The sequence below is a fragment of the Stylophora pistillata genome, chromosome 1 (assembly GCF_964205215.1).
Source record: "Stylophora pistillata chromosome 1, jaStyPist1.2, whole genome shotgun sequence".
NCBI classification, from domain to species: Eukaryota; Metazoa; Cnidaria; class Anthozoa; order Scleractinia; family Pocilloporidae; genus Stylophora; species Stylophora pistillata.
Window position 1 is genome coordinate 27554104 of NC_142519.1, and position 20446 is coordinate 27574549.

General features: G+C 38.3%; 1 protein-coding gene across 5 annotated transcripts in view; it reads right to left on the bottom strand.

Annotated features, from left to right (window-relative positions):
* The window catches only part of LOC148741937 (core alpha-(1,3)-fucosyltransferase-like), a 28619-nt gene extending 9184 nt beyond the window's left edge, over window positions 1–19435 (bottom strand). Inside the window, exons 1-4 of one of the 5 annotated variants that reach the window (XR_015996699.1) lie at window positions 19372–19425; window positions 11109–11200; window positions 3388–3423; window positions 2891–2972 (exon numbers count right to left, since the gene is read on the bottom strand). Coding sequence is in view for 3 of the 5 variants with exons in the window: in XM_088747256.1 (XP_088603382.1) it covers window positions 7194–8411 (1218 nt within the window). In the remaining 2 variants the exon portion in view is untranslated. Of the gene's footprint in view, window positions 1–2890; window positions 2973–3387; window positions 3424–6906; window positions 8964–11108; window positions 11263–16484; window positions 16525–19371 lie in introns of those variants that run through there. The other 4 variants (XR_015996611.1, XM_088747256.1, XM_088748211.1 and 1 more) reach the window with 4 other exon arrangements.
* Between the last annotated feature and the right edge of the window lie 1011 nt (window positions 19436–20446).

Consider the following 20446-nt stretch of genomic DNA (forward strand, 5'->3'; position numbering starts at 1 on the left):
GGGAAGTTGGAAATGATAAATCTAAGCGACAACTCCTAAACACTCATTTTTATAATGGTTTGGCTATGCAGAGTTAGATTCATCAGAGTCAAGTTGGTAGAAACGGACTTGGTATGGAAGCTAGTGTGCACGTTGTTTGGTTGCGAATGGATCTTCGTCTTGATCGATCATATCGTGAAATGATCGCTCAAGATATACTCTAAAAATGCTACAGACATTTTCTTTATAAATTTTTGTGGCTTTTTACTGAGTTTCATCGATGTTTTATGTTGATAATTTCCAATGGTAGCCATCGGACTTCGTCGTGGTAGCGATCAGACTGTGGTTGGCAGCGATCGGACCAGTAGCGAAAGTACTTGTAGCGACTGGACCGGTTACCGAAAAAATACTTTAGAAAAATATCAGCTTTAGAAGCATTCTGTATCATGAAAGAACCAGGGTCCAGTTGTTCGAAAGCCGATTAACGCTAACCCAGGGTTAAATTTTAATCCAGGTTTCTAATTTTCTCGGTTAAAAAGCCGTTTTGGGATAATTTTCCCAATTCTTTTAAGAGCATTTAATCATCAAATTGTAGACAAATGGAATTAAACTGAATTTTCTTCTAAAGCTTTCAGATCTGAAATCATATTTCACACCCTGGGTTATCTTAACCCACCTTTGAACAACTCGGCCCAGGGTATTTGACAGTAAGGCTCAAAGTTTCTTCCTGAATTAAACGGGAAAGTTTTTAATCTCTTAAAAAAGAAAACCCTGGTACAAAAAATTCAGAGGATTTTCAAGCGATCTAATGAAAAGTGAGTGAAAAATCCACAGAAAATTTGCGGAAAGCCGTTTCAAATTTGACAGATGGGTTCATAGGTTGTCCCTAAAAAAGGCTACAAGACAATGATACCTATCAGACATCTAAATAGAGAATTATGCAAAAAATATCAAAGAACTCTGGTACGGAATTACCAGGGTACATGCCAGCGATGGTGTCTTGAATTGAGTAAAAAAGAAATACATATTTTTATAGACCATCTTGAGTTTGACTAAAAAGCTTCAAAGGCTAACAAGTTTGACATTAGGTACCCACAGTATTGTTGTTTAGAAAAAAGGTGTTGCATTGAAAAAAATATTCAGAGAATCTGAATTTGGCTTTTTAAGCCTTAAGATAAGGGGCATAAGAGATATAAGCTTCATTGTGTTTGTTAATATTTGTAAAAATACTTCCCCTTTGTACAAACTTGTCACATTTTTACAATAATTTTATCACCAACAATAGAAAGAATGCTGGGACAGGGTTTAGGAGATATAAGTGTTTAGCTTACACATTTGACAGTTAAAGGCTCAATGTATTAATTGAAAGTGGCAAAAGATATCTAAACTTTGCAATGTCATTTGAGCATTAACTTAATGGAGATCTTAAAAATGCATTTTCAGTTTTAAGAAAAAGCTAATCGAATTTTTATCGCCCTTAAGTGAAAAAAAAAGCTTCGAGAATAAGGCTCCAAGATACTAACTGAATTGAATTGGGGGAAAATAGTCTAAGTTTGTTGATGAAAAAGCCAGGCGCAAAGTGACCGGTGGAAATTAAGAATTCTAGAAAAAAAACTTTGGAAAATCTCTCTCAGAGACATAGTTAATTTGATTGTGACTAATCTGAAGAGCTAATATCTTACAAACTAGGCTGTTAGGCTTCAAAGTTCTAGTTTTTCAAAAGTAATTAGAACATAGCTAGCAGAACCACGCAATCAAATTCAATATACGTAAGCGTGCTCAAAATCCCGATAGTGCACGCTGACAGCGTCAGCAAATTGCTTCGCCAGAAATTTTTTTTTTTCGCGCGAGCGGCCATTGTTAGCGCGGGGGAAAAATAATATATTTCTCGACAATAATGGATACAAGCAAAAACTCGGCCTACTAGTCCGAAAACGAAGACAATGTTTGGACCTTTTCCCTTTGACTAGAGTTCTTAAATGAGGCAGAAAAAGAGAAAATGAAAGGAAATGGAGACTCGGCATCAGCGTCGTCATGATTCGCTTCAACTGATATTGTTGTCCGTTTTTCGCGTCCGACTTGATGCACAATTCCACCGGCTATGTTCTAAAACAATTGGTTCATGCTTTCAGCTGTGCACTATCGAGTTATGGAGCACGCGGGAAGTTTGGAGAGCCCTCAAAAAGCTAGAGTTGCCTTAGGCTGTCGCCTCCCCGGGCAGCTCTTACGCTTCTTTCGTGCTCTCCAAACTTCCCGCGTGCTCCATAACTCGATAGTGCACGCTAAAGCATGAACCAATTTTTAAATAGAAAATGAAATTCATCACAGATCTAAAAAAAAATATTTGAAAACGCACAAGTTTTGGAGAGAAAAAAACTTTGTTTCTACCATGAGGGCCATTTGAGAATTTCACCTCAGTTGTGTTAATTTAATTAAGAGGAAATAAGTTGTATGTATTAATTGTAACTTAAAAAATCCTGGCTAAAATTTTAAGAACTTTTAATCTATCAGAGCTTTAAAAATGGAAAGAAAAGGAAAAATCTTAAGTAGGCATCAACGTTTGGAGCATATTAAATTTGGTCTGGACTGAACTTAGAATTGATATAGATTAATATACAAAATTAACTTTTAGGCATCAAAACTTTGTTAATTTAGTAAAAATGATCAGTAATTTACAAGTACATATTTTCTCTAACGACAGTGGTTTACATCAACAGAAACAAATTGCTGCATTCATCAAACCAATAGTTCAACAGTTCTGTGAGTTTCCTTTTTTCTAGTTTATACCTGTTGACTTAATTCAGCTCGGATAACAGATATTCATAAATCCAGGTTTAAGCATTTTATGCAGACAAAACTTACCAACCCAGATAGATAAATTTTCATAGCAAAACAATCAAAGACAACTAACCTTGTTAGAAGTTATTCTTTTATCCTTTCTTCCCTTGAATTTCTTGATTTCTTGATGTACTTGTCCTGTACTCGATGTTGTCCTTGACAGAAAGAAAAGATATATTTTGTGAATACTTGTATATCTATCTTTTGTCATGTAATTTATATTGCGCAGGACACATATCAATATCGGGATTGAAAAATATTCGATTTGAGTCAGTGCTACACTGTTTAATGATAATTCTAATTCCCTGAATTTTTGTTGGACTAGTGGCACTTAACTTTAGGATCAAATGGGTATCTGACCACCTAAGACGTTCTATAGCTCGAGAAAAGTTAACCTGCTCAAGACTGCTGGAAATCACTGTAACCACACAAGGATGGGAGAAATTCCAGACTGAAAAAAAAAGGTTTTTTTTTTATCTTCCAAGTTTCCTTCAACTTTGACACAATGTTTTAAATACTGACCACAACTACAGGCATAGATAGTTTAGTAATTCTATCAAAGTAACTAACCTTGCTCTTTCCTTTTCTTTTCTTTAGTTCGTTTATCTAGAATTCAGGAAAAAATATCCTGCAAAAATTAGCTTGAAACAACATTCTTGTGCGGAGTAAGTAGCTTTTCCATCCAAAAATAGGGAAACCAAATTTGATCAAAGCAGCTGGCTTGAAAAAATATATAAATTGCTCACCAGGGTTCAAAATAATTTTTCAGCTTTTAGCGAAAATTTTAATTTTATTAACATGTTTCGTTGCGGCAATTCCCTTTCTAACAAAGCGTAGTGAACAGCTCAATATTTTGAACCATAGCTCACATTTCGGTGCTCCTCGTTAAAGTTATCTAAAGGCGCCAACATGGCTGCCACGTTTTCTGGAGCTCTTCGCCTATTTACCATTTTTGGTGTTCTTTTCGTTTTGAATGCTGCCCAAGAATCCTACAATTGTCACTATAGGGGGGCTGAAAGTCCTTGGCTTTTCAAACATATTTTATCCAAGTTCACTACTCCTAAATTTAGAGTTCGCGGGCCGGTGGTGTTGTGCGGCGTCCATGGTCTAACATTGCTTGCAGTACCGGAGAAATATATCAAGCTAGATATCACTATAGATATGGACGTCGAGTCACAACCGGGTTCAGAGACAGACGGGAGTTTCGGAGGAGCTAATAAGAACTACCCGATGTTAATGCGAACTAAGCCAGCGTCTTTGAAATGCTCTGAACTCTTGTCTCTCCGAAACAAAGCTTTCAAGCCATCTCCGGCCGTTCTATCTCAGTTCAAGTCACTCGGCATTCTGAAGTACCGTAGGCAACATAGTGCTCGAATTTCACGATCCACCTCAACCAAGAAAATCCCGGTGATACAAGGCCGCCGTTTCGTCAAGGCTGAAGGTCGGAAAATGGATCGGAGTAACTTAATTAACATTCCGCTTGTCAACACAACCGACAAAACATCCACCTCTAAATCAAAGGGTTTCGCTGTCCCAAAATGTTTGTTTACGAACATTTGTGGTTTGTCGAAAACAAAAAGTCGCGTACGAGCACCTGTGGCGCTTGAGGCTGAGCTGAGATCTCAGGATATTGATGTGTGTATTGTCAGTGAAACTCATCTTTCCACTAATATGCCGGACGCCGTGGTGAATATCCCAAATTACAATGTGTTCAGGCGGGACAGAGGTTGGGCAGACTTGGACAAAAGGAAAAAAGGAGGTGTTGCGGTCTATGTGAGAGACAGTCTTAAAGTCTTGGATGTCTATCGGTCCAATTTATATGAGTTTATTGCTTTAACAGTGCAGTTGCCGTCCGATCAAATTATGCTAATTTGCGGCCTGTATAATCCTCCCAAGCATAGCTACCGGGATCTCGACTTAATTAATTATATAATATCTTTTGTGGACCTTGTTTGAACAAACACTCAGAGGCGGCTATTGTCTGTGGTGGCGATGTAAATCGTTTGGATATGCAAGAATTTAAGGCTTTGTCTGGCTAAGATTTCGTGGTTGATTTTCCCACGCGGGGTAACGCGTGCTTGGATAACTGTATGACCAACCGAGCGGATCTGTTCGGTCTAGCATATCCCATGCATATGCTTATTAGGACAGACCATGAAGGCTTTGTTTACCGGCGGGATTTAAACTTAAACCTGTGCGCTGCAAAGTTCTTGTGCGGGACTGTAGGGAACATCGGAAACAGTCATTTTATATGGCACTCACTACGCTGGACTGGAGTGACGTCCTCAATGAGGTGGACATAAACAAGGCGGTCGAGGTGCTTGAGGTAAAGATTCGTGCAGTGATGAATAAGTTTATGCCGCAAAAATCTGTACGCATGTCATCGCGTGACCAAGTTTGGATGTCCCCATTAGTCAAGTGTATGCTGAGGACTAAGTCTCATATATCTTTAAACAACAAGGAACGTCTGTCTTTATTTAATAAGCGCATTTCTGAGCTGATAACCGAGAACAGAAGAAAACTGGCTGCCATTGGTAGCGGTGAGTGGTGGAAGGGCGTGGACGCCCTATCGCAGTGTCGCAGGTCATCGTTGATAAATTTGGACAAGAACTCTCTAGTTCGTCTGAACGACTACTTCGCCAACCTGTGCTATAATGACACTTACGCTAGACCTAGTGATATGGATATCCCGGACAGTGTAAAGCCCCCGAAAATATCTGAGCGGTGTGTCTGGAATACCTTAGTTCATGTAAAGAAAACGGCAACGGGACCAGACGACCTCCCGTACTTGATCTGGAAAGACTGTGCTGAGCTACTCACACCAATCGTCACTCACGTTTGGAATCTGTCGCTGTCTACTCATACATGCCCTGACTCCTGGAAGAGGGCAAATGTTAATCCTCTCCCCAAAGTGAACATGCCTATAGAGGACTCAGACTACCGTGGTATTAATGTTACTCCCGTTATTGCCCGGTTGTTCGAGAAGGTCGTGTATCGTACACAAGCACAATCAGTCATTGAGAACAACCTGAGCCACACCCAATTTGCATATAGACAGGCGGGTAGTTGCACAAATGCCTTGCTCGCCATCCAGCACCAGACATACAAGTATTTATATAGTAGTGACAGTAGCGCAGTGCGAATTTTTACCATGGACTTCAGTAAGGCTTTCGATTTTGTGAACCATGCTATTTTGTCTGCCAAACTGAAACAGCTACCTCTAAATCCGTACATTATCAATTGGTATCATAGTTTCCTCTATGCAAGACAACAACGTGTTGTTAGTTATAATGTTTTAGGACAGTGGAAATCTGTCAATAGAGGAACCACACAAGGTAGTGTAAGCGGACCGTATCCTTTTAATATATTTTTGAACGATTTGGAGATTTTTTTTAATGGTTGCCCTGTGCTATTTTAATTTGCCGATGATTCCACTATTCTTTCGCCTATCACTAGGAATAGTGACCCGTCTACCGACTTAGTAGGACAGTTCTTAACATGGTGTAAAGACAATAGAATGGTCTGCAACACTTGCAAATGTAAAGAGCTGGTTGTTAGAAAGAAAAATCATAATGTACTCTACTCTCTAATTAATAATATTCCCCAATGTAATAGCTTCGTTTTACTAGGAGTAACTTTACAGAGTGACGGAAAATTTGATGAGCATGTAAGAACTAAGCTTGTCAAAGCAAACAAGTGTTTACACGTCCTACGAATATTGAGGAAGGAACATTACTCTCAGGCAGAGATTGATCATCTTTTTATATCCATTGTTTTGGCTAATTTTAGCTATGCACTTTCAGTCTATGGGGCATCTGAGTCCGATCTTACGGTTGTACAAAATTTTTTAGACCCATGTCATAAACGCGGTTTTATCTCATTTCCAGTTTTTATCAAGAACCTTTTAAACAAACAAGACCGAAACATTTTAAAGAAACTAAAATCAACGGATTGCCACCCCCTGAAAGACATCATTCCTGTCCAAAAGACATATGTACACAATCTTAGGAAAAAAGGCTGCGCGCGCCCGAAAATTAATACACAGCGATTTATGAACACCTTTGTAAATAGGTTGATATTTCAGCTCCATTTATTGTAATGACATACTTTTTAATTCATAATATGTATGTAGATTTCTGTAGTTTTTCCAAATTCATTGTAACATAAGATATGTAGTTTTATCTTATGATGGAATAAAGACTTTATTATTATTATTATTATTATTATTATTATATTTACGCCTGGACGTTTCAAAGACCCCTAAAATTCAGTCTTCAAGTTCATAATAGTTAATCAATTTTGCTGCTGTGTATTATGAACGACACTGACCATAAGTTCTACCTATCAGATAACGAAGCTTTTTGAAATGGTGTGGTTCATCTAATACGCGAAGACTCTTTTTTTAACAAGCCAAGTGTTTTGCACTTTTTTTTGTCCCAAAAGATCCTCATATCTTCGTAAGCCCTTGGAATGGCGTACAGAGTTTGGTTGTGAAGTTGCTTGCACAGTACACAGGCACGGTTCGTTGCTACACGTTTATGAAATTTATTCCAAGCGAAGTATTCTCTGTAGGCGGTGTCATTTCCGTCTAAGTAAATCAAATACTGAGCAAGATGTTTGGGAGAATCAAAATCTCGAACATCAATGTAGGAATTTGGAATAGCGAGGTACTTGTAATCGGCTCCGCCCATAACGATAGGTACAATATCATTGTCAATCGCATTTTGCCAATATTTTTCAGTCATGTAATCAGGACAGTTACCGTTTTCAAACGCCAAATAAAACTTGTGTCGCCTTAGCAACGCGTGGCAGACAGGTGAACCACGTTTCCTAGGACAACGTAAATGGCCGCATAAACCATATATGGAAACATTGATGTAGTTTTGTAATTCCATAACGTAGTCATATCGTTCAGTAGCCCGACAGTTGCTAACCAACCAAGCAACTTGTCTATCTTTTCCAGCTGTGAGATATTTAGCTGTGGGATATTTCTCAGAGGGCTTTTCTAAAGTTATATACTTTCCGTAAGGTGTATACACTTCTGAGTCCCGGCTGTAAGACATCGTCCAGTTAAAAATACCAGCAAACCCATTGATGTCCATAGGTACGTGCTGTGGATTTTCCAGAACAAAATAGAACCATATCTGTTCCGACGATGTGCGACTCGGAAGAAATTTAGGCATGTCGCGTGCATGAAAACCAACAGCATCCGCTTCTAATATCCTACTCCTGTTATACGTCACTAGACAACTAGAAACCGCGCAGTTCATAAACGTCGTGTGTCCCTCTTCAAATGACGGACGAGTGGGTCCTAAGGAGGGATCATTCTCCCATTTTTGTCCAAAAAATGGGGTGTAAAGCAATATCAGCTTTTTCCTTGATTCCTCTCCTCGATCAACCTGTCTCACGACTCGCTGTGCAACAGTGAAGTTTACAAAATACGTCTCTTGGAAAAATAACATATTTTTAAACACTGCGCAGCAGAAGACAAAAATAATTGCGATAAATAAGAGAAGCAATTGAGAACGTGAATTTTGTCGAGAGAACATATTTCTCAAATGTCTCCAAACTCTTATAGTCCATCCAGGAAGCATAAAGGACTAAATTGGCGTCAAGTGAACAAAGGGATGATGAGTTCCCTAATTGAACCCTTAAAAGCTGCTTGTTCGAGCGAACACGACAATATCAAAATGGCAGCAGAGTCATAGCAGGTTCACAACTGGTTATAACAAACCGGAATCGACATTCACACCATGGACATAGAAAATCCGACCAAAATACCAAAATTTAGTACCTTGGCACTTGGTAGAACGCAATTCTTAAATCTATGATTCAATCTAGTTTCACGGAATCTGGTTAAGGAAAACGATCTCTGAATCAGTGGTAAAACTCTCCCCAGGGGTAATTGAATTTGACGGATCGATCTATTGATCTAAGCAATAACTTATAGTTCAAGCCTGCATCTGCCCTGATACAAGCGTCTATAAAGTCCGACAAGTCAGAGTCATGGTTGACTTTTGATCTCGGACAGTTTGGGGCCAGCTGCCTCTCGAAATACCGTGCACGTTCAGTAATCCACGGATCCACGCCACAAATCTTGTAACTAATTTTTTTTTATATATACTGTAGAAGTGAAGATAAGAACACTGAAAAGGAAAACAAAATTAAGCCTCGTGTAGTTAAACTAGTATAAAGGAAGGCACGAGCGCTGAATATTTAATCATCTCCTAAAGAAATGCCTACGAGAAAATTCAATAGTTACATTAAAGTTTTTAAACCACTCAACCAATGGATCTTGTGGCCGGTACAGTGTCCTATTTAAACAAAATTTCCAACGGGCAACTATCAGACCGATAGTTCCGAGACATAAATACTCTATTGTTTTTATTGTTCACCACTAAATTTTCTTCCGCGCCTACAGCTTGTCACAAATGTCAATAATTCGCAACCGTACGTTAGCTAAATAATACGTTATACCTGTCAGAATTGAAAAGTCACTGTTTTTCCGATCTGCTTAACTTTGTGGCCGTCAAACTATTCAAAACTTTTCACGGATGAGTACTATCAATCCAGGTATTTTCCGCGGACGGGCACTATCCATCCGGGAATTTTCCGCGGGCGGGCACTATCGGCTGATAGTTTGTCTCCACGGATGAACACTATCGCGTCACGTGATCGATTTAAACCAATAAGAACCGAAGAAAATTTAGTGGTGAACTGTAATAGCTCACATATTGCCCGTCCGCGGAAAATACCCGTATGGATAGTATTCGTTTGTGAAAAATTTTGAATGGTTTGACGGCCGCGAAGTTAGGCGGATCGGAAAAACAGTGACTTTTCAATTCAGACAGGTGTAACGTATTATTTAGCCACTGTATGATTACGAATTATTGACACTTGTGACAGGCTGTACGCATGAATGAATATTTGATTGATCTGTATTTGGCGAGTTTTGACTGTTTTTCAACTGGCGCGCGTAAGAAAATTTAGCGGTAACAATAAAGACAATAGAGTGTTTGTGTCTCGGAACGATCGGTCTGATAGACTGCGCCGTGGAAATTTGATGTTCTTAAGACTAGCATATTTGCTCTCGAAGCTTCGCTTTTATCGAAAAGTATTTGTTTCAAGAAAATCAAATTTCCGCGGGGCAACTATCAGCCGATAGTTCCTCGACAGAAACACTCTATTGTTTAAATGGATCCCGGAAAAATGTGTTCTATAGTATAAATATACTTCGGGAAAACAGTTTCATATAGTTAAGTGTCTTGCCTTAGAAAACAACACAATTACCCGGTCAGAACTACAACCTTGACCTCTCGATCCGAGATTGACCTCGAGATGTTCAATGTTACAATTAACTCGAGATAATAAGAAGTCCCATTAGCAGTGGCCTCTGCTTGGAAGATGGTAAAAAAACTCTCTGGTATACAGGAAGACTTTAAAATATTTGAGGGTGGGGGTCGGGAAGAGAAACAAACGCGTATAAAGAAAAATTAATGTTACAATATCATAGGTGACAGATTACTCCTTAATTTTGGCGCGAAATTTCAGCGTTAATTTTTAATTTCACATGTGAAATTACAAAATTGCCATGGTAACATCTCTTGTATCTCGATCAGAACCAAGATGGCGTCGAGATTTAAGACGGTGACCCTTGAAGAAGTTACGAAATTAAAAGAAACGGCCGAAAATTTAAATACGCGAAAGAGCATAATTAACTGGGTGCGAGTTTTTGAGAAGTGGTGTGAAAAATCTGGAGATGATTCTCCCCGAGTAGTTGGATAAAGTACTCGAGCGATTTTACGCCACGATTGTGTGAACGTAATTTGTCACCCACGATATTAAAAGGCAATCAAATGGTTTTCTCGTGAAATTAGGAAAAAATTTCAGTTACGTTTTTTCAAAATTCTGATAATTTCCCTCGCCTAAAGGCTCGGGAAATGATCAGAATTTTGACAAAAGGCGCGTGAAATTATTTCCTAATTTCAGTCGTCGCCATTTGATTACACATACAAATACCGTAATTACAAAGACCTTCATAACGCATAAAAAAGTAAGAACAAATTGAAAGAGTTATAAGCATAAATTAAAAGAATTTTGCGCTGCCGTTCTAATCGTCACGTGGTCAACGAGAACTGTCATGGCGGCGGTTGTAATTTAAAATTTTTCTTACACTGTACTATGTTTAACAAACCACTCCCTTTTACCTTCAACGCAGCAATTTCATTTTCCTTTCCAACAACGAGAAGTCGTATTTCTATGAAAAAATTATTTAAACGCAAATTATTTACCTTGAGAAAAGTCTTGTCAAATGACATCCATTGATCCTTGTCTTTGAAGTGAAACCGCTCGACTTAGCATTCTTGAAGGAACATACACCGACCTTGAATGAATGGAGGATGTCTGGTTGAGGTCACAGTGTTGAAATACGGTATTTTCCTGGCCCTAGAGTTGCAGGAAAAGGCGCAGAAATTTCTTGCAGTTCGTAAACTCTTTCCACGTCCAAGAATAAGTGCAAATACAAATATTAATTTTTAAGATTATTTGCAATTCATATGAGTTTCCCGACTTTAGTAGGCCGAATGAAAATTTCATAAAAGGACCTTTAATAGTGACTATCGTTCAGTTAAAAAACGAAATAGGATGAGTTGCTCTATGTTGATTTCGTTTTAATCAAGTTTCATGAGGAAGTACAGCTCTCTTAACGTTTTACTTAAAGAAATACATGTTTGAACCAACAGGATCCAAACATATCTTCCCTTGCAGACCATGTTTCACCTCCCTCTGCATTTCGGCCTGGTGAAGTTTTAATGTCATTTAATCTACTACCCGTGTCGATGCAAACGTCATAACAAATGCAAGACTGTATTTTTATATTTTGAGGCAATTAAATACTTTGAGTGTCGATAATAATCAGCCGTGGGACATCGCTAGGTCTATCCTTCTTTTTATTTTTCGTGTATTTAGGCGAGAAGAGGCAAGCGCGAGACAAACACGGAGAGCCTGGAGTGTGCTAAGGGAGGAGCACCTATTTAAAAAAACTACACTCCCTCAGAGGGCTACGTATGCTTGTCTGTGCAATTACTTGATTCCATTGATGTTCTACTTTAATATCATAAATATTATAGGACGAAACACAGTGGAAAAATAGCATATTCAACTGTTTCGAATCATGTCCTTATTAACCGACTGGGAGGGGAGGGGAGGGTGGGAAAATATGAGCCACAGTCTTGAAGTATAGGCAAAACAGCGAAGCGAGCTTCGTCTGTCATGATTGATAGCCTATGTTTTTGTGTTTTTTCTTTTTTTTTTTCAAAACAAGCACGCACGGGGCCGTACAGGGGCCGTGCTTACGTAAAGACTGAGTGCGAGGACCACAAGAGAAAACATTTAGCTCGAGGTACATACATCATTTTCTTTGAAAGCGCGCTAGAATGCACGGGCCATATCATAAAATTCTTATATGATGATATATTAATTATAGCCTAAATTAGAGCTAAGGAGAATCCTAGGAGTGCGCGTGACATTGCTGAACGAAAAAATCGAATTACCGCGAATCCTAAAAGTGCGCAAGAGACCAACGAAACAGTCGAAGTAAAGAGAATTCCAAGAGTTGGTGATATACTAACGAAACAATCAAAGCGAAAGGGTTATTTAGAGAACAAGATATACTAACAAAAGGATTGGACTACAAAACTTCCTAAGAGTGAAAGAGATGCTAATAAACCAATCGAACGAAATATATTACTAACAGTGCACGAGATAGTAACAAAACAGAATACAAGGGATAGACGAGACACTAACGAAACAACCGAGCTAAAGAGGATTCGAAGACTGCGCGAGACATACCACAACAGTGAAACAGAGCTAACTAACGAAACAACCTGACTGAAGAGATTACTTAAAGTGCGAAAAATGCTGAAGAAACAATCGAACTAAAGAGATCATTTAAAGTGCGTGAGATATTAACAAAAGAATCGAACTAAAAAAATTATACAGAGTGCACGACACTTAAACGAAACATTCGAATGAAACAGATTACCCAGAGCGCGCAAGATACTAATGATACAAATAAACCATAAAAAATATTTAGAGTGCACAAGATAGTCGAACTAGAGAGAATCTGGAGAATACCCGGGGTAACAACGAAACAATCGAATTACAGAGATTCCTAGAAGTGCGCAATCAAATTAAAGACAATTGTAAGAGTGAGAGAGATACTAATGAAAAAATCCAACCTAGAAGATTAGTCTGAGTGCGCGAGATAATGCGGAACAATCAAATCAAAGAGAATGCTTAGAGTGCGCGCAGAATATACCAATGAAACAATTAAACTCTAGGAGTACCAGAAATTCCAAAGAAACATTCCAACTCAGAAGGTTACTCTGAGTGCGCGGGGTAATAAAAAAAGAATCGAACGAGATTACTAGGAGTGCGCACGAAACTAACGGCAAGACAAGACATGACAAGGTCTTGTCACAATCAAACTAAAGAGAATTTAACGAGTTCTTGAAATACTTACGGAATCAGTAATCAAAGTAAAGTGGTTACAATGAGTACACGAGATACAATCGTACCTTTAATAACCTGTGTACATCCATTGTGTTTCTTAAATCTGCCATATAGGAACATGTTACAGCACATTGAATCTGAAATTCTCTTGATTTTACAAATATCATTCATATGAAAAAATTATATTACAAAAATAACATATAAAAAGCAACATACTTAATTTTATTATTTTTTAGTTAATAAAAAAATGCAGATTAAAATTTTAGAAGTGTGACTTATTTAAAATTTTGAATTCATGTAAACATAAGCACTGGACGTTACTTCTACAAGCTTCATCCTTCTCTAATGTGTTTTTGTCAAAAGAGTAAACTGAATGTTTCTTGGCCCTCGATTTCAAAGCGGGAAACGAATCATTTTGGCTAACATTAACAGAGCAGTCGTGCATCATCAATTCAAAACCTATTTTCTCAATTCTTAAGCCATTTGAAATATTTTTTGTAAACTCTTCTCCATTCTTACCCATTTCTGTTCCTTCATGATTTATTTAAACGTCTCCTCACGCAAGGAGGACAACTTTTGGGGATCTGTTTAGTCCTGGTAGGAAACTTTAACAACCGCTCAAACAATCTAGCGATCGTGTTGTTGGCGTAGGAGTTGACGTCTATGTTAAGCGTAGATTCTAGAATTTCAACCAAATTGTGAGAAGGTTTCCCAAAAATATATACTCTATCTTTACAAGGGCACAACGATGAACATGTGAAACATTTCGAGCTCTCATCGAAAAATTTCTTCAGTGTTTCTCCCGACATGGTAGCTAGATCATCTGCGACATCCACATTTTCGCGTGAAACCTTACGTCATTCAGATTTTCTGGTATGTGATTGGTCTGTTCAATAGACCGCGATCAAACGCAAGGACAATGAGAAAGGAATGCAGTTCGGTTGTCAGCAGCCGTTCTTTTGGGGGAGCGTTGCGCGACATCCAAAAAAAACGGCTGCGAGGGAGACCTACATTAAGTACGGATTCTAAGCAACTTGGGTTTGAGTGAGAATAAAAGATACTGGTGTCATCTGCGAAAAGTAGATCTAGCGAAAAGAAGATCTAGGTCGTTTATCTATAGAATAAACAATAGTCGGTGGGCCTCAAATCGAACCTTGAGGGACACCACACTTGATGGTTTGCATTAGAGAGCAAGTTTGATTGAATTGGACAAATTGCTGGCGGCAAGAAAAGTAGCTTTTAAACCACTGCAGAGCCATGTCACGGATAACATAGTGCTTTAATTTGGCAAACTCAAAGATTTGATGGTCGAGAGTGTCGAATGCTTTGGAAGATCAAGGAAAACACCCACCGTTGTTCCGTCATGGTCGATTGCAGAAGCAATTTTATCTCGAGTGATTTTTCCGAAATCCGAACTGACGGCGGTAAAGTGTATCGTGTTTTTCGACAAATTATATATGATATTTTCGAAAAATTTGGAAAAATTAGCCAAGCAAAGAAATAGATCTGTAGTTTGCAAAAAAGCTGGGATCATCTGCTTTGAAGACGGGAATAATTTTAGCGATTTTAAGTTTGTCCGGGAGAATTTCTTTTGACAGAGATAATTTGATGATATCTGGCAACGGAGCCGAAATTAGGTGAAATGAACATTTAACGACATGCCTGGGGATATATATTGGGTTATTTTTATAACCGCCCTCTAAATAATTACCAATCCCTAAATAATCAAATGACATTTGACGCCACATAATAGTCATTTCAATTGCGCAGCAAGACTACTCAACATCACTATTATTGCCAATCAGTATAACCGGGAAGTTTAGAAATTACATGAAGGCCTGAAAGATGTAATGGGAATGAGTTAATGACCAAACAAAACAAACTAGTCTCATTAATCAAATTGTGCACCACCTGCTAAAGATATGCTGTGCTCTGTTTTCAAGTTACAAGAGCCATTTCGCAGTCTGATATTAAAGCATTCTGAAATGTCTCACATAAAACGGGGTTAGCTCACCTATATTCAAATCGATCTAACCAACGGTTAAATTTCTCAAAGCTTACCAGCCAACACGTAACGTTCAACATTTTGTTATTTAAAAAACTGCCTCATTATTAAACTATAGAGATTTTTATTTCTTACGTTTGATCTACGTGTTTGTCATCGAGACCTTTTCAAATAACTTTTACCTTGCTCCCAACAAGTGCGTACAGGATCTGATGTTTTTGTTAGCAGTCTTTTCTAGCGTTTTGTGCTTAAATTATGATAATTCATTCTTTGGTTATAAGCCCCCGCAAGGACAAGGTAGGTAAGGACTATAAAAAAAACGGGTAAGAAGGTCTCGATGGAGTCCATTGTTGCCGCCAGAAACTCTTTTTACTGTGAACTTTTTAAGGAGTTTTTGGATATTTCAACTTTGTTGATATATCCAAATTATTTCGTTACTCCCACCGACGCAGCCCCAAACAGTTTTTTTCGAAACTATCAGCCTTTATTCATTTGTGATTGAGAGCGTCCGTCTCAGATATCTTTATCTAAGAAACTTCACCTTAAAAGCCCAGAATGTTCTCTAAATTACCTTTACCTTGCTAGCAACAAGTGAGTATCTCAACTAAATGAATAATATAGCTAGCGGGTTTTTCTACATTCATTTCAGGCGTTACCAGTGATATAAAAAACATCCGTCCCATTATCGGCTCTCCTTAAGGATAAGGAGAACTAAAGAATGATGAGCCCCTGACGGAACACAATACTCTCGAATTAGCAGATGCAATGAAATTCAAAGGACTAATAGTCACGGAAAAGTTTGCTCCCTGGCTTTTTGTGCACTACAGTCATCACTTAAGAACTCTCTGGTAAAGTCTGTTGTCAGCATCAAAGAGAGATAACACTTTGTTAGTAATTTCATAAATTTGGTGGATTTACGAGAAACCTTTCAACAATGAAACATTCCTCTTCTTCCCTTCAGACCAAGGTAAATCACTCAACATTTCAATGAACCACAAAAAAGTGTGTTTAACCTACTTCAGAATTTCTAGTGACACAAAATCCTACGCAAAGTGTTTTAAAAAAATGGCACTTCATCATTTTGCACATTATTTACGCGTTTGTCATTGAGAGCGTCCGTCTCAGATATTTCTATCTAAAAACCCCTTACCTTCAAAACGCAGAATGTCCTACAATAACCTTTACCTTGCTACCAACGAGCGGGTATCCCAACTAAAGGAATAACATAGCTAGCGGTCATTTCTAGGGTTGTCACTCACATTTCTGCATTTATTTGACGCATCACCAGTGATTTACATAACATCGGTCGCATTATCGGCTCTCCTTAAGGATCAGGAGAACTAAGGAGTGAGAACACAGTACTCCCAAAGTAGGAGATAAAACGATATTCAAATGACTGATAGTCAAGGGAAAGTTTGCTCCTTGGCTTAAGTTCTATGCACTAGAGTCATCACTTAAGAACTCTCTGGCAAAGTCGGTTGTCAGCGTCAAAGACAGGTAACACTTTGTTAGTAATTTCATAAATTTGGCGCATTTACGAGAAAAAAGCTTTCAACAATGAAACGTTCTTCTTATTCTCTTTAGACCAAGATAAATCACTCAACATTTGAATGAACCACAACAAAGTGTGTTAAATCTCCTTCAGAACTTCTAATTTCCATAGTCTTGTGGCTACTCATAGGGAATAAAACTCATCATGTGACAATAAAATCAATGAACATGAAATATTGGCTGGCGGACATGAAAGATTTATCCTCTCTTGCACAAAATCAGTCGTTAGCTCCGACGAGGGGCTAACGCTCAAAACGTCAGCTTTTGTAATCGTTACGGTGGCCAATTTACCATTTCAACTTTGTTGATATATCCAAATTATTTCGTTACTCCCACCGACGCAGCCCCAAACAGTTTTTTTTCGAAACTATCAGCCTTATTCATTTGTGATTGAGAGCGTCCGTCTCAGATATCTTTATCTAAGAAACTTCACCTTAAAAGCCCAGAATGTTCTCTAAATTACCTTTACCTTGCTAGCAACAAGTGAGTATCTCAACCAAATGAATAATATAGCTAGCGGGTTTTTCTACATTCATTTCAGGCGTTACCAGTGATATTAAAAAACATCCGTCCCATGATCGGCTCTCCTTAAGGATCAGGAGAACTAAAGAATGATGAGCCCCTGACGGAACACAATACTCTCGAATTAGCAGATGCAATGAAATTCAAAGGACTAATAGTCACGGAAAAGTTTGCTCCTTGGCTTTTTGTGCACTATAGTCATCACTTAAGAACTCTCTGGTAAAGTCGGTTGTCAGCATCAAAGAGAGATAACACTTTGTTAGTAATTTCATAAATTTGGTGGATTTACGAGAAACCTTTCAACAATGAAACATTCCTCTTATTCCCTTCAGACCAAGGTAAATCACTCAACATTTCAATCAAACACAAAAAAGTGTGTTTAACCTACTTCAGAATTTCTAGTGACACAAATCCTACGCAAAGTGTTTAAAAAAAATGGCACTTCATCATTCTGCACATTATTTACGCGTTTGTCATTGAGAGCGTCCGTCTCAGATATTTCTATCTAAAAACCCCTTACCTTCAAAACGCAGAATGTACTATAATAACCTTTACCTTGCTACCAACGAGCGGGTATCCCAACTAAAGGAATAACATAGCTAGCGGTCATTTCTAGGGCTGTCACTCACATTTCTGCATTTATTTGACGTATCACTAGTGATTTACATAACATCGGTCGCATTATCGGCTCTCCTTAAGGATCAGGAGAACTAAGGAGTGAGAACACAATAATCTCAAAGTAGGAGATAAAACGATATTCAAATGACTGATAGTCAAGGGAAAGTTTGCTCCTTGGCTTAAGTTCTATGCACTAGAGTCATCACTTAAGAACTCTCTGGCAAAGTCGGTTGTCAGCGTCAAAGACAGGTAACACTTTGTTAGTAATTTCATAAATTTGGCGCATTTACGAGAAAAAAGCTTTCAACAATGAAACGTTCTTCTTAATCTCTTTAGACCAAGGTAAATCACTCAAAATTTGAATGAACCACAACAAAGTGTGTTAAATCTCCTTCAGAACTTCTAATTTCCATAGTCTTGTGGCTACTCATAGGAAGTAAAACTCATCATGTGACAATAAAATCAATGAACGTGAAATATTGGCTGGCGGACATGAAAGATCTATCCTCTCTTGCACAAAATCAGTCGTTAGCTCCGACGAGGGGCTAACGTTCGAAACGTCAGCTTTTGTAATCGTTAAGGTGGCAAATTTACCATTTCAACTTTGTTGATATATCCAAATTATTTCGTTACTCCCACCGACGCAGCCCCAAACAGTTTTTTTTGGAAACTATCAGCCTTATTCATTTGTGATTGAGAGCGTCCGTCTCAGATATCTTTATCTAAGAAACTTCACCTTAAAAGCCCAGAATGGTCTCTAAATTACCTTTACCTTGCTAGCAACAAGTGAGTATCTCAACCAAATGAATAATATAGCTAGCGGGTTTTTCTACATTCATTTCAGGCGTTACCAGTGATATTAAAAAACATCCGTCCCATGATCGGCTCTCCTTAAGGATCAGGAGAACTAAAGAATGATGAGCCCCTGACGGAACACAATACTCTCGAATTAGCAGATGCAATGAAATTCAAAGGACTAATAGTCACAGAAAAGTTTGCTCCTTGGCTTTTTGTGCACTACAGTCATCACTTAAGAACTCTCTGGTAAAGTCGGTTGTCAGCATCAAAGAGAGATAACACTTTGTTAGTAATTTCATAAATTTGGTGGATTTACGAGAAACCTTTCAACAATGAAACATTCCTCTTATTCCCTTCAGACCAAGGTAAATCACTCAACATTTCAATCAAACACAAAAAAGTGTGTTTAACCTACTTCAGAATTTCTAGTGACACAAAATCCTACGCAAAGTGTTTTAAAAAAATGGCACTTCATCATTTTGCACATTATTTACGCGTTTGTCATTGAGAGCGTCCGTCTCAGATATTTCTATCTAAAAACCCCTTACCTTCAAAACGCAGAATGTCCTATAATAACCTTTACCTTGCTACCAACGAGCGGGTATCCCAACTAAAGGAATAACATAGCTAGCGGTCATTTCTAGGGCTGTCACTCACATTTCTGCATTTATTTGACGTATCACCAGTGATTTACATAACATCGGTCGCATTATCGGCTCTCCTTAAGGATCAGGAGAACTAAGGAGTGAGAACACAATACTCTCAAAGTAGGAGATAAAACGATATTCAAATGACTGATAGTCAAGGGAAAGTTTGCTCCTTGGCTTAAGTTCTATGCACTAGAGTCATCACTTCAGAACTCTCTGGCAAAGTCGGTTGTCAGCGTCAAAGACAGGTAACACTTTGTTAGTAATTTCATAAATTTGGCGCATTTACGAGAAAAAAGCTTTCAACAATGAAACGTTCTTCTTAATCTCTTTAGACCAAGGTAAATCACTCAAAATTTGAATGAACCACAACAAAGTGTGTTAAATCTCCTTCAGAACTTCTAATCTCCATAGTCTTGTGGCTACTCATAGGAAGTAAAACTCATCATGTGACAATAAAATCAATGAACATGAAATATTGGCTGGCGGACATGAAAGATGTATCCTCTCTTGCACAAAATCAGTCGTTAGCTCCGAGGAGGGGCTAACGCTTGAAACGTCAGCTTTTGTAATCGTTACGGTGGCCAATTTACCATTTCAACTTTGTTGATATATCCAAATTATTTCGTTACTCCCACCGACGCAGCCCCAAACAGTTTTTTTTCGAAACTATCAGCCTTATTCATTTGTGATTGAGAGCGTCCGTCTCAGATATTGTTATCTAAGAAACTTCACCTTAAAAGCCCAGAATGTTCTCTAAATTACCTTTACCTTGCTAGCAACAAGTGAGTATCTCAACCAAATGAATAATATAGCTAGCGGGTTTTTCTACATTTATTTGAGGCGTTACCAGTGATATAAAAAACATTCGTCCCATGATCGGCTCTCCTTAAGGTCAGGAGAACTAAAGAATGATGAGCCCCTGACGGAACACAATACTCTCGAATTAGCAGATACAATGAAATTCAAAGGACTA